The following is a 14,954-nucleotide window of genomic DNA, read 5'->3' on the forward strand; positions in this document are numbered from 1 at the left end:
TTACAGATGGTAGAAAGGAAAGCAGTGAATGAGTAATGAGCAATGAGAAATGCGTAATGCAGGATGAGAATATAATTTCCACACATCGGCTGAAGAAAGGTTTACACTCTTAAGCAATAAAAACAAGCCATTAAGCCAGACCTGCACTGTCAGGAAGTATAAAACAGTTCTTGAAACTCTGCAGTTACTATACAAAAGCTTTTCATAAACTTTGTTTCCTGATCTTCATTAAACATTCCCATCAAGCTGCCATATGGCAATTAGCTGCCTCCCGAAATCAAATTTAAAAAAAAACACACACACAACAATTTAGGAATAGTTGTACAGTAAAATAGTTCAATAATTATTCACTCCTAGTGGTGTGGCAAAGTGGATCGAATGTAAATGCAGTCCAGATGAGCTCCTACTTCATAGTCAAGAATACAATAAGCAAGTAGTTTTCATATCCAAGCCTCATAAAAATTGATTGCATAAAAGTGAAAGTCCACTAGAAGCTTAAGAGGGGTGAAAGCAAATAGTTCTTGGTGTAGGCATAAGCCTAACATACCAGCAATGAAGACCTCGCTGTATAAATAAGGTCATTTACATGGATCTCCCACATATGTTTTTATATGTTGCTGACCTCAGAACCAGACTGAATTCTATGCAAAAATGTTTAGGTTCACTAGGGCAGTGGTTCTCAACCAGGGGTACACGTACCCCTAGGGGTACGCAGAGGTCTTACAGGGGGTACATCAACTTATGCTAGTTTTACAAACAGGCTACACCAAAAGCACTAGCAAAGTCAGTGCCAACTAAAACTTCATACAATAACTTGTTTATAGTGCTCTATACAGTATACACTGACATGTAAGTACAATATTTATATTCCAATTGATTTATTTGATAATTGGATGGTAAAAGTGAGAAAGTCAGCAATTTTTCAGTAATAGTGGCTGTGACACTTTTTTGTATTTTTAGGTCTGATTTTGTAAGCAAGTAGTTTAAGTGAGGTGAAAGTTGTGGGTACTCAAGACAAATCAGACTCCTGAAAGGGGTCTAGTAGTCTGGAAAGGCTGAGAGCCACTGCATTAGGGTGTCCCGTGAAAAGGTCAGGGATACTAGGCAGAGATGCCGATCACTTCATAGTTGGAGAGATGCTTATTTGTAAGTTTCAAATAACAATAACATGCCTGTCTACCAGATTCACCACACATAGATCAGAGGCATGTCAAGTAATATGCTTGCTAATGGAAATTTAAGATTGTGTCTCAAACACTGGCAGATTAGAAAGGGCAAGGGTATGGCTTCTGTATCTTCTGAATTTTCTCTTATGAGAAAAAAAATAAAATAAAAGACAACTGTTTCTTCTTGTAGAAAAAGAATACTCTAAGGACTGTTATAATAGCACACTTTTAGTATTGAGGAGGCTGATTTAGCAATTGTCAATAGACCCAAAACTCCAATGGGACTATCAGAGACTATTTTCCGGAGTTTAGTCGTGGGTCCCAATTAACCTTCAAGACCAAATTCACTACAAATAGACGTACTCTATGCTATTCTTTTAAAGTCCCTGACCACCCCCTTCAACTCAATGACATTTTCAATCTAGAGAAATGGTTTTGGGGGTTACACTTTTTTCAAAAATATAAATATTGTAAGCCCAGTTCTGCAGACACCCCTCACTTGACGCACACAAGAAGCCTCTTTGTGCACGAGTCATTCACAGTTACAGAAGTGTTCCCAGGATCAGGGCCCTAATGGACTTACAGCTACTCATGGGCCTCACCATGTATTTTACTAAGGTACAGTCTTTAGTCAAGCCAAACCAATTGGTTTCCAATTGAAACCAAGCCAATTGGTTTCAGTATGAATTTTGCCTTTATAAAGGAATGCAGTGTCAGGCCCTGAGCCAGCTACAGCTCATGCTTGGACAAGTGCTGTAGCATCAATGTGTACTCATGCCTTAGAGGAGAAGTGAAACAGTCACTATTCTCTAAGCCTCTAAAATTAGTGTTTCATACAATGAGTTAGGAGCTGTGAACTTTAGTCAGGAGACACAAGAATTTAAGATCTAATTCAAAAGCGTAAATAGAAGACAATGGAAGGTTTCCTATTGATTTCAGTGGGTTTTGGATCGGACCCTTCACGCTAATAAAAGTGGTCTAATCCAAGGCATGACCTCTTGAATTTCTCTGCAGTTCAAGATCTGCTTCTGCAGCACGGAGGGGAGAAGGCTCCAGTATCGCTCTGACTGCAAAGACTATGCATTGCAACTGTTCACTACTGAACTCCCAGAGAATCTGTTAACTGCCCCATACTCCTGTGACTTGCAGCCTTCAGGATCCAATGGCCAGCGGCTTGTTCAACAAGTTCGAGTGCAGACCAAAACACGGTGCATATTTTTTTTAAGGGGGCAAGGAACTGAAAGTTAAAATCGGCGATTGTTATAATAGCCTAAGCAGATCTTCACAAAATGCCACGAGCACTTTAGAAACCAAGATGACTGGTCATCCAGCAAAAACATAGGCCACACTCTTGAATCAGCATTACAAATAAACGTTAGATGTTCCAAAACAAACAAAGCTATAGAATGGAAGATCTCTTTATAGAGGTGTTAAAAATCATATTGCTAGAATAAATTATGTATCTATTAAACTTATCCTGCCACAGAAGTTGACTATGAACCTAATAAATATTTTAGGCTCACAAAAAAAGGCAACCAACTGGTAATTACTCTAATTTTTCTCTCCTGTCCCCTCTAATGACGATTGCATTTGCAGCTTTATTTGGGGCAGAGGGAGAGGAATTATTCCTTAACAGGCCTTAAAGATATCGTCTATTTAGAAATCTTTTGACCCACAAGCCCAGTTAGTACATCCATTGTAGCATACTGGTATTTATTAGTAGTTCAAAAACGAACAAAAACAACCCCAAACGTTAAGCAAGTTAGTGACTGGCTGGCATCTGATATTATTTCAGAAGCTGACCTAAAAGGTCCATGGATGGAGAACTGCCCTCTTGGCTTTGAAGTGACACCTTCTGGCAAAGGCTTTGGTTGATTGGATTTAAAAACAAAAAAGCAACTTTCAAAGTTCCTGGAGGATATAATCACAGAATCATTATTCTATGGCCAATTCTACAGCTTTAAAGAGCTAGGAGTTCTGAATGTAAGAATGAACTTACCACCTGTAAGCTAATTTAACTTCATTCTGCACTTGGCTTCAGTCCAATTTACAATACATCAGCAAGAAGCCAATCTCAGGTATTTTTTAAGTCTAATATTTGGCAGGGCTTCCAATGCAACAAGAAACCCAGGCCTCTGTATCCTCTTCCCATCTTCTACAAGTTACTTGCAAATTACTACACCAACAGTCTTGTAAGTGTTCGGTAAGTATGAACTGCAATTAATGCCTTGCTTGCCAACTGCAAATCATGCTTTTGCCCTTTTTATATAATAAAATGAAGAATTTAAGAAGCAAGAAAACCCAGAAAACACAGTTTATCTTTGTGAATGAACCATTTGCTCTTACAGATGGGACTTTGCAGAATGAAATGTCAGAGCTCTATTATTTATTATCTGAAATCGGTTTAACATTTGGTGGGAAAATGCTTTCAAAACACAAGACCCTGGAAAGAAAGACAAAACTACTCCAAGAGTCAGCAAAACCAGCAGTTGAAAGTAGATAGAGCCCACAGATAACAATAGTTTGCTGTACTTAGGGTAAAGTTTGAAGATTAATTCTCTATAGTATTCCACATAAAAGGAGCTCTCATTTGAGGTAAGAAAAAAGTAATTGTATTCCCAACTGTTAGACAAGGGCCACTAGAAATAAAATTGTTGTTCCTTTTTTAGCATATATCACCACACACAAAAAAAAAGAAAAAGAAATCATATTTTATTATTTAATATTTGGCCAGGATAAGGATTTAAATGAGAGGACTAGTAAAGGAGAAGAATGACAAACATTCAACTTTTCTGTAGGTCTAAGAAGAGTTCAGCCTTTTTTCCTTAAGATTTCTATTGGCCCTGCTTGTATTCACTCTGCAAATGAGTTGGGAATAGCAGTATACTAGATCAGTAATGTCTGGTTCTTATCCAAAATGTTCCACCTAACGAGGATGCCAGTTCTCATGGATTGGACAGCCCACCCTGCAGCATTCCTGAGAATTGTACAATATAATAATCTTGAAAGTCAGCAGAGTGGATTATCCACTTTTTTCTGGACTTGAACTTGTGACCTTAACAGTAGCACAGCAGAAAGCAAATGTGCTATGCACTTTGCCATAGTAACCTTCCATGTATTCTTTTCAATTTAAATACACACAATTAAAACAGCTACAATTTTGGAAAATTATGTACAAACCCTATATTTTTTTTCTTTTGATTACATATAAATACAAATTAGCTATTCTTCTAAAAAGTGGTTATAATAGTAAATAAATACAAAATAAGATTCTGACCATTATACTTCATGTGCTGGGATTAAACCCATATAAAATGTACAACTAAAATACATTTAAAATCTTTAAAGGAATAATTCTCTGATTAAAATATTTGTTTTCCCAAACTTTTTGTGGACATAAATATAATTTTCAAAATAGTTGTATTTTTTTCTTTCCATTTCATTACATAAATAAAGTCTTCATTGGGAAATATTAAAGTGTCAGCTTTTTTTGTATTTGTCTAATATAGTTAGCGGCACCCACAACCCTCCACAACCATATCTTGATAGTTCTTTAATACAACTTTTTCGTTCTCGTCAAGGTAGAGCATGGAAATAGCGCTCAGTTCTGTCGGAACACAGCAAGCCTTAGGGATTTTGGAATTCACGGAATTGACCAAAGTCTGAACAATTGCATGATTTGTTGTGTTTAGGTGATCTGCCAATGGAAAAGGGCATTCCCCATGGCAGTAAAAGGCACCATATCCTGGTGGGGCAACAATCCAGTCATTCCACCCCACGTCATTGAAGTCCACATATAAAGGATGTCTTTTGCAACTGGATTTGTGGCGTTTGCGCTGTTTGTGTTTTGCTTGGCGTTTCTCTCTTTTATGGAGAGAGTGTCCCTTGCCATCATGGCCAAAAGTTACTAACAACGGCCGGAGCTGAGACCAGCTATCTTCATCCTGATGCAAAGACCTGCTAATCCTAACGTGCCTCTTCGAAACACTGCTCTCATTGTCCAAGTGAACCACCTCTACTATAAACCCATGATTAGGCTGTCTATGTGCAATCCACCTCATTACAGCTGGTGTTACATCAAAGCTTTCCCATTTACTTGCATTCTGATGCACCAACCTGGTGTCCAAAAGTCTTGCGGCAGGGTCCTTAGAAGTGGCTGTGGCTGGCTTTATAATTTCATAAATATTAATACGGTGATGGTAGCTGCTATTGTTCTCAAAGGTTTCCTGCACCTGCTCCCGAAAAATCTGAAGTTCAGCCGAGGTGAGAAACTCCTCGTTAGGGATGGAAGTTAAATTAAAGAAGAAGCGCCGCGCTGTTTTCCCACTTGCTTCTGGGAGCTCTTCCCAAGCTTCTAAGTTCATCAAAGAGGGAAAACAAAACAATCAGTAACAGACAAGCAATGAAAACGTGAATTACTCTTCTGCTGGAAGCTTTAAGCAGTGTAACACCACATGTGAGATTTGAAGCTTATTAAAAAAATACTGTTTCCCTTGTCTCTGTTTATTTATGCAAGCATGTATAGCATGAAGTTAAGAATACTTCATTCATTGTCAAGCCTTTTGATCTAATTCTGGTAGACTGTGCATTCCAGGTGGTTATAATAACGGGTAAGAAATGTGAAGCATTACTTTGGAATTCAAGGACATTAGCAAGAAAACTTTAGCACTGTAGTTAGTGGAGGTCTAATCAGAATAATTAAAACTGATTGAGGATTTAAGGTAGTTATTGCATTTCTGGTTTTTCCAAAAATATGGCTTTTATGTCAATCCCTTAAACTCCATTCCAAAAATATTACTCCACTATTTAGATTTGTAAATCTTAATATACAGATTTTGAGTCCTAATTGGAGACCAGGAACTCCACATCTGTGATGGTATTTTATGAAGCACACCCTACTATTTTACTCTGAATAGCCATAAAAGGTGGCATTTGTATTGAATTTTTTCTGCTGAAACTCAGGGGGTGGTACTCCGACAAGGAAACAGAGTTCATTCTAAACAATACAAATGAGAAATGGTTTCCTAAAATTTATTCTGTTCTCTCCCCCACCCCCAAATAATAAACATTTTGGGATATTTGAGGAGGGAAATGGATTTTTTTTGTTATTAAAAAAGAGTATGCATGTGACTCAGACCACGTCTGTAGCCTTATAAATTATAAACAAGAGTATTAACAAATAAGCCTTTCCAAAAGGGTTCTTTTTAACTTTGGTGATAAACATGCTAGAAGATAATGATTTCAGCTAATAAGATGAATGAATTACTTGGGTGAGTAATTCTTAATCAAGTGATTAATCCCATTGATTTTAATTTCGATTTCTTGTATGAGTAAGCATTATTCATAAACATTTCTGGATCCAGCCCAAATATATACAGCTGTATTGTATTTGTCTACCTCAAAACATGGACTCGTGTTTTTTCCATCAGTCAACAGGATTTCCAGGTAGCTAGAACTGACCAATGGTTTTAAGGCAAGTGGTGAGATTTTTTTTTTTTTAATTATTATTTGTTGCAGGATTACTTGAATTGCAGATTTTCTGACCTACATACCTATAAAATGTGCTCTTACTTTCCAACTTTTGTATAGTCCCCCCCTCCCTCCCATGTATAGTTTTACATTCAGAAATGTTTTAGCCTGAATGAAGCATACAGTACATTCTTCATAATGAATGGGGGGAAATCCACTTTCACACACAAGCACAAACCACAGTGCAAGGTTAGATTTCACCATTAATCTCCTTCCTCATTATAAGGCTTCCCATCAGACAGTATAACCACTGATCTTAGGCCACTTCCTTTGTATACCAACTTAATTAAATCCTAATAAAATTTCTTTCATCACAGCTCCATGTTATAACATGTGGAGTCTGTATTTTCATTAGCTTTACAGTGAGACTATAGCATACCACCACTGAAGACTAATAGCTAGAAGTTATTTACAAGTTCTGGAAACTTTTTTTTTTTTTTTTGGCAAAGAGCAGATGGGCAACATGCAAGCCACTCACTCTACAAGTCTACCTGTGTCAGATTAGATACCCCAGTTCAGCTATGTTATGTGAGTTTATTAGTCAGTCCATGGACATACAACTGGTAAGCCAATTAACTACAAAATGGACAAATTTAAAAAGGAAGAAACTCGTCCAGGAAGTCAAAATCATCATCTCTGTGTGCATTTAGTAGGCATCAAAGATAGGAGTGTTAGACAGCTGAATATAACAGCTAAATGCAACTAGTTTTTGAAACGGACATGTAAGACTCTAGTTATACAGTACTGATCTAGTTAATTAGATTCAAACTCACAGAACTTGGAAAGCTTTCAACAAATAGATTTATGCGCACACTTAAAGCTGAGAGAGGATGGGTACTAAACGTTTGTTGAACAACTGAATAGCTTTACTTTACGCTATAGACACTCCAGTTCTTGTGAGTACCCATTTTACCTTCTTTTAAAATGCATTCAGCATCTTAATTAAGAGATGACCATGTTACCTGATGGCTCAGGTGCACATGAAGTCCAATGACCAGCTGTGGCAATGCTTTTATCAACCTGTTTTTTGAAGGCTTACCTTAGATCTACACTAAATCTATCCTAGATTCAAACACAAGACAAGAAAGTCATTGTGCAAACAATACAATTGATTGTTGCATTGATCTCTCCCAGGGATTAGAAACCTTCTAAAAAACTAACCCAGATCAACTATAAGCCAAGGAGACTTTTCTGGTATTTAGCTTTTATTTTTGAAGGCTATTTGTAGGAATTCTTAATTTGAACCCAAGCTGTAAAAATAAAACGAAAACTTCACATGGGCTGAAGGGGACAAGGGGGAGACAAGAGGGAGGAAATTTTTAGAATAAATGCCTCAGAACATTACATTGAGAAAGACTGCTTTGACGAAGGCTTTTAGAACAAAACAAAAATCCTGACTACACCGTTCTGGTGAGTTTAAGAAGAGTTATTAGCAGCCAAAACTTAGTCACTATTTGGAAAGATTTCCCCACACACTTTTTTTTTTTTTTTGGTCCAATGCTGATGGCACACACACAAAAACACAAGACCCCCCCCACACACACACTCATTCATATACACAATACTCTTGACAACCGAACACAGGCTTTGAGACCCATAGCAGGTGACCACCTACCAACCACCCCCCCAGTTCACACACACACACACACTCCCCCAAACCGAACCCCGTCTCCTCCCAGGCTCCCACCTCCCCTCGCTCCTGTAGGGGAAGGGGCAGCACCGAGGGCTCCCAAGAACCGCTAGGGGGGAGATCCCGAGGGGGCAGCGCAGACACACACACACACACCCCCGGCCCGTACCTTCGTGGTGGAAGCTCCGGACCGTGTTGGCGCGGCTGGCGGCTCTCTCCAGCGGGTAGCCCGGGGCGGAGTGGCCCAGCTGCTGGCCGGCCTGCAGGCGGTAGAGGTCCAGCATGTAGGGCGGGATGACGGCGTTCTTGCTGGGGCTCGGCCGCCGCTTCAGCCCGAACATGTTGAGCAGACGCAGCTCGAACTCGCTCAGCAGCTCCTGCGGGGCGGCGCGGCCCGAGTCGCTGAAGCGCCGCCGGCCCACCTCCGGGATGAGCCCGGCCGAGCCGCCCAGCAGCACCTGGTACAGCAGCAGCGCTAGCAGGGAGCGGATGGCGGCCACCATGGTCAACCTGCGCGGACAGGGGAGGGACGGGGGGCAAGTCAGGAGGGCCGGCTCGGGGCGCCCACCCCGGCATGACCCTCGCGGCCCCGATCCGGAGCGGGCTGCCCTAGGAGTGGGGGGGGGACCCCACCCCACCCTCCGCCCCCGTGGGCCTGATCCTGCCCATCACCTATTGCTCCCCCTGCAGAGGGAGGGGGAAAGCCACGGCTAGTGGCCGTGGGAACGGATCTGAGCTCGACTGCCCCGTCCACACCGGGTCACGTCCTGCTCTCGGTTACACCTGGAGCAGCTCCACCGCCTCCCGAAGTGACTCCTGATTCCAGGCCTGATCCAAACCCCCGCCATGGACCAGGCCCCTTTGCACAGCAGAGCTGAGCCTGGTCGATGTCGAGATACGGGGCACCTCTGTGCAGGTGGCAGCTATGCGACCACACGGCTATCGACTGTGGGCAGGAACCGGTCTGGCCATCGCCAGGGCTAGGTAGGATCATACTAGGGCCATGGCCAGCTGTTGCCAGAGGTGTTCGTTTGGTGGTTGCGGGGTGCTACAGAAAGATGGGGGGGGTACAAAACAAAGAAGATGGGGGGGTCAAGGGCTGAGCCAGCCTGGACCTGGATGACCAGCCTAGCGGCACCACTAGAAAGAGCCCCCCGCATGGTGCGAACAGCCACCATAAAGTAGCCCCAATGCGGGCTGCACTGAGGCGGAGTGGGGGGAGGCTATACGTGTGGACTGCAGTGTGTTGATCCGCCGTGGGGAGAAGGGGGAGTAGCGGCGCCCGGTCGGAGCCAGGCAGGACAGGTGTGCAAAAGCTAGAGGCTCGCGGGGCCAGCCCAGGTGCCCGGCCGCCGCCTGTCACCCAGCCCGGGCGCCCTCCGCCGCGCTTACCTTTAGGAGCCCGCCGATCGCCTAAGCGGCAGCAGCGGCGCACTGGGGCACGTCCATTGAAACGGGCTCCACATAGAAAGGGTCTGGCCCGGGAAGAGCGAAGGGGGTTCCCGGCCGGTTAGGGGATTTGTATCCGCTACAAGCACCTCCCCAGTGGCGTGCGGGGTTTGCGATGAGGTACCCCCGTGGGTAGGGAAGTGGGGGCGAGATTCCCAGCAGACAGAGCCGGGGAGGGAAGTTATTTTCTCCGGGCAAGTTTCAGCAGCCCGGGGGGAAGCTCTCCGAGCAAGAGGGAAATAGTCCTGCTACGTCCTTAGCCAAAGCCACCGGCTTCCCTCTCCTGGGAGAGGCTGGGCGGCTGCTGGGCTCGTCGCCCTCTTCCTTTGGGCGCCCTAACGCCTCCGCTGCAGCCCATCGCTCCTCCGGGGAGTCATCTCCGGGCAGAGGGCTCCCGCCGCTCCGCGACGGCCCGGGCGCTACCTGCGAGCAGCAGCGGGGTCGTGTCTGCAGGAGGGACTCCGGTGCGTTTCTGCGGCATCCCTGGCTGTCACTCCGCCGCGGCTCCGCTGACAGCGGCGGGGCAAGACGCAGAAGCGCCCCGGAGCGCAGTCCGCCCCTGAAACATACTTGGAGCCAGCGGGTTGAGAAGGAGGAGGCGGCAGAGGGCAAGTCTCAGCCAGGGACGGGGCTCTCCCTTTGCAAAGCAGCGAGCCACAAGCGTTGTTGCTTCCTCTGGGTGTGTGTGTGTGTGTGTGTGTAGAGAGAGAGAGATCTATATGCAATACAGTTAACAGCCTCCTTGGAAAAAATATGCCCTTAGCATCAGCAGCGAGACAAGTCCAGCAGCAGCCAGATGAAGTTTGACTCTATTTTTTCTTCTTCTTCCCTCCGCTCCCTTTGCAAGTCGCCTGGCAGGAGGAAGCAGCGGTAGGGGGACCCCCTCTCTTCGCACGCGCTCCTCCCGCGGCGCACTGGGGGAGGCGGGGGGGTGCCCGGGCCCTTCCCTTCGCTTGCAAATTGATTGAGGTGGTTGGATGCCTCCTTGGCTTTTTGTGGCGCTGCTGATGTCACGACCCCGGGGGCTTGAGGCTCCTCGCCAATCACAAGGCGGGGAGCGAGCGGTTGCCGCGCCGCGCTCGCTGCTTTTAAAGGGGACGCCGCCTCCTCGGACCAGTCCCGGCTCATTCACCTCTTCCCTCCCCGCTGCTGCTGCTGCTTCCCCGGCCTTTCCGGATTGGGGAAGGAGGAGAAGGGTGTGGGGGAAGCGAGGACGAGGCTCGGCTGCCAGATGCAACCCGCAAGCACTTTATTTTAAAACTTCTGGGAGGAAGCGGGGGGTATTTGCAGTAGTCACGCGACCCAGCAGCCCTGGCCCACTCGCCTGCAGCATTATCTCCCTCCAGGTGGTTTGTTTCGGAGGATGGTGATTTAAATACTCCAATAACCTGGTCGCTAAAGTTAAACCAAGATCAAGGATCCGGACATTTAAATTGCTTTTTTTTAGGGGATTTACCTTCCCTGCATTGAAAATAAAATCTATATTGTCTCTCCCTCCATTCACCCCCTTTTTCCTCTCCCATCAATACGTCCCCCCTGTCGCGGTTTGATTGCGGCAGACACTATTGCCGGTTAACGCAGTAAATAAATAAATGCATCGCACGGTGCCATGCCCGCCGGTATCCGATCTAGTCCCACCGATGAGAGACAACGGACGTGCAGCGTGATTTTTGCAAATAAGGCGCCTCCGATGGGAAGCGGATAATTCTGCTCCAATAGGAGTTGGATCAGGCTGTCACCCGGTAGCTGTTAAGTTTCGCATCAAGTTTAATAAATCTAGTCCTAGGGATCTCCCGTGCCACAAGCTCTAGCCCTCCACGGAATAGTTTCTTCTCCCGAGACCCGGGAATCGGGATCAATCCATGCATCGGCTAAACCGTCCAGCAGAGCACAACCTTGGAGTTAGGGAATGACAATTGCATTAGCTAAAGCCTGCAAGTGGAAAGGCAGAGGAAAATCAGAGATGTATATTGAACAATGATCCATTCATTATACGTTCCCTCTGGACGAGAAGAGTGAAATAAGTCTCGGGCTCTGCTTATACAAATCGGATTAGTTTCGTGTAGTGGGATTTAGGTGTTTGCTGACTTCTAAGGTGTGAAGGTCAAATAAGGTTTGGGGAGAGTGGGAGTGTTTTAAAATAAACTAGGCCTATAGAAAAAGTAAAAATGATCCAGGCACGCCAGCTTTTCAGTGGGTGAACACAAAGCATTCAGAGTTAATGACATAAACAACAGACCCCGGGTCCTCAGTTGGTGTCAATGGCCTCGCCCCATGTCTGTGGATGTGGTTCAAAGACGTCAGGGTCTTAGAAACAGCATCAGAATGGTTAATCTAAAGCAGTGGGTCTCAAACTTTTGTACTGGTGACTCCTTTCACATAGCAAGCCTCTGAGTGTGACCCCCCTTATACATTAAAAACACTTTTAAATATATTTAACACCATTATAAATGCTGGAGGCAAAGCGGGGTTTGGGGTGAAGGCTGACACCTCGCGACCCCCCCATGGAATAACCTCGTGACCCCCTGAGGGGTCCCGACCCCAGTTTGAGAACCCCTGATCTAAAGGTACTGTGTCTAATGCATCTACATAGACTCTGTCTAATGTTAAAATGGCTAACACAATATAGTAGCCCTGGTCAAATCTAAAGCAAACCTCAACCATTGTTTGAACTTTGCACAGATAACAGAAAGCTCATTTCTCACTTTTTAAAACCTGTTTAGATTGCAGTGGATGTGTTTGGCTCTTGGAGAGGACAACTAACTGCTACTGTCATGCCAGCAACAAAAAATAGGTTGAGTTCCCATAAGCACCCCTGAAATGAAGGAGGTGCATATCGCCAGCTTGTAGAATCTCCCAGGGGTACGACCTTTCATATTCAAAAGATTTCAGAGGAATGACTCCACAACCAAGAATATATTGTTTGGTTTTTTTTAGTAGGTATCAAGTTCATTGTGCTGCTTTCTTGTAGTGGGAGCACCTCTAGAAATGTTCCCCTGGACTCAGATCAGTTCCTTTTCCTAAGGCACCTTGTCTTCTTCATTCCTTCAAAGAACACTGCCTGAAATGGCATCTTACAGGCCAACCTTGGCCGCTTCTCTGACACTGTGTCCCCAGGCCTGAGCAGAGATACGAGACTCAGAGTGACATAGCCCCCTCTTTGTTAAACTCTAGCATCTAGTTTGATAAGTAGTGGCAGAAGGGAAGTGGAGCTCCCTGCTAAAACGTTTGCCACCTACACCTTGCATTTCACACAGCCCATAAGTCACACGGGGAGCTGGAAATCATGTGCTGCCCCGATTGAAAGAAAAGCATCAGATTCCCGAGAAAGTTCCTTTTATCCTTTGGGAAGCATCATTTTAAATGCATTTGACTTTCTAGGTTCAGCCCCCTAGTTCTTGGGAGTTCAGGGCTGCTTTGCTGAGAGCCCTGAATGTTTTTAAGATATGCCTGCCCTCCAGTGGTGGAAATGTGTCAGAACTCTCTGGATGTGCAGCTCCCCATTAGAAAACCTTTTGGGATTGGCTTTACCACTGAGCCGCTCTCTGTGTCCTACTCAGCAGACGCAGGGCGCCGGTCTATAGGTTTCATGGCCTGATTGCCCATTTCCACGACTAGTCCCCGTCTATCCTAGAGCTGGTGCTGGAGTGTGATGCTGTGAAACCCCTGTGTGACAGTAGGCAAGTCTTTAGGCTCCTAACTTTTGGGCCTTAATCTCTTTGTGACGTGGTTCCCTGTAGAATAGGGTTACTACTAATACTTCCTTTCCCCCACCCTTTGTCCTACTTGGATCATGAACTCTTCCTTGCAGAGACTGTCCCTTATTACATGTATATACAGTGCCTAGCACAATGGGGCCCTGGTCAAAGTTGATGCCTGTAGGTACTAATGCAATAGAAACAATGATACAAAGGATCAACTGTCTACTCTAGATCCTACCATAGATGCACTTGAACTGCCCAGAATCCCTTGCCATGTTGCTCCTCTTCCTCGGAGCACTGCCCAGGAGGGGCGGGGGAAGGGCCTTGCAAAAGACTGATGGGATTTGACAGATCAAATCAATGTGTGGAGAATGTAAAGCACCAGGAGACAGTTCCATGGTCATTTCCACCATTCTGAGTGGCCTGTTTTGCACAATTTAGGGCTTGTCTATATAGGAAAGTTATACCCGTATAAGCTAAGGTGTGAATTTAAATGGCTCTAGTTACACGGGTATCATTCCCCATGGAGACACTGGTAAAAGAGCAGCCTTTTTGGGTTTAGTTTTTGTTGCTTTGGAAAGGCGTTAAGCCAACCCCGAGAAAGCCACTCTTATTCCGGAGCAAGAGTGTCCAAACGAGGAGTTATACCAGTATAACTATAGCACTTTAACTATACCGAGATAATGATGTCACTGATAAACGTTTCCTATGAAGAATACAAGTCCTGAGACTCGCCAAGCTCTGATTTCTACCATGGGCAGGAGCCGTGGCCCAGGCTGAAATTCAAGCCCTAGAGAGGGTGATAGCTTAGGAACTTTTCCTTCAGCATTCCATCCCAGATCATGTTTAATTTTATGACTTCCTGGAGCTCTTTAGCATGAATTTAAGGTGCATGCAGTGTGACTTCAGGGCACTCCAATTATGTAAATCAGCACTAAAATAACAATAGCAATGTAGTTTACACATCACTGACATTAAATGAGCACTTCAACGTCTAATTGCCAATTCCAGTTCAATCTGCAGTGGGCCACGCCAGGAAAAAGTCATTTCTTGCCTTAACACTTAGTCCCTGCGCCTGGAGCATGGGTTGTACTGAATGCCCAGTTTCACTTTATCTACATACGGTTGCTATATTAGGAAGATGAGCCATAGCAGGGAGAAATGTGTCTACAGTTGTTCCAAAGGCCTGGATAAACTCTGACCTGATTTAACATGTCAAACGGTTCCTATAGGTTTGCTGCCTATTTCTGATTTTAAATATAAATAGGTCCGTGGATCCTTCGGATGTTAAAGCCATAAAAGCCTTGGACTTAATGGAGTAAAAGGAGAGATGTTTCCCTTCCCCTCCTTTGTCGCTTGTCTGTGCAGAATGTAAAGCCCAGATCCTCAAAGGTATTGATTTCAATGGGAGTGAGGTACCTAAATACCTTTGGGCATCTGGCCACAAAGCTCTTGGGGGCAGGGACTCTCTCCTATTAT

At 44.7% G+C, this 14,954-nt stretch overlaps 1 protein-coding gene across 1 annotated transcript; it reads right to left on the minus strand.

Moving 5' to 3' along the window:
• Nucleotides 1–997: 997 nt before the first annotated feature.
• Nucleotides 998–10,978, minus strand: LOC117870603 (bone morphogenetic protein 2). Its single transcript, XM_034757805.1, has 3 exons — nucleotides 9,718–10,978; nucleotides 8,495–8,835; nucleotides 998–5,520 (listed from the first exon to the last, which is right to left on the minus strand). The coding sequence occupies exons 2-3, from the start codon at nucleotides 8,826–8,828 to the stop codon at nucleotides 4,676–4,678; spliced, it is 1,179 nt and encodes a 392-aa protein (XP_034613696.1). The 5' UTR covers nucleotides 8,829–8,835; nucleotides 9,718–10,978; the 3' UTR covers nucleotides 998–4,675.
• Between the last annotated feature and the right edge of the window lie 3,976 nt (nucleotides 10,979–14,954).

The sequence above is a fragment of the Trachemys scripta genome, unplaced genomic scaffold (assembly GCF_013100865.1).
Source record: "Trachemys scripta elegans isolate TJP31775 unplaced genomic scaffold, CAS_Tse_1.0 scaffold_58, whole genome shotgun sequence".
In the NCBI taxonomy this organism is placed as follows: Eukaryota; Metazoa; Chordata; order Testudines; family Emydidae; genus Trachemys; species Trachemys scripta.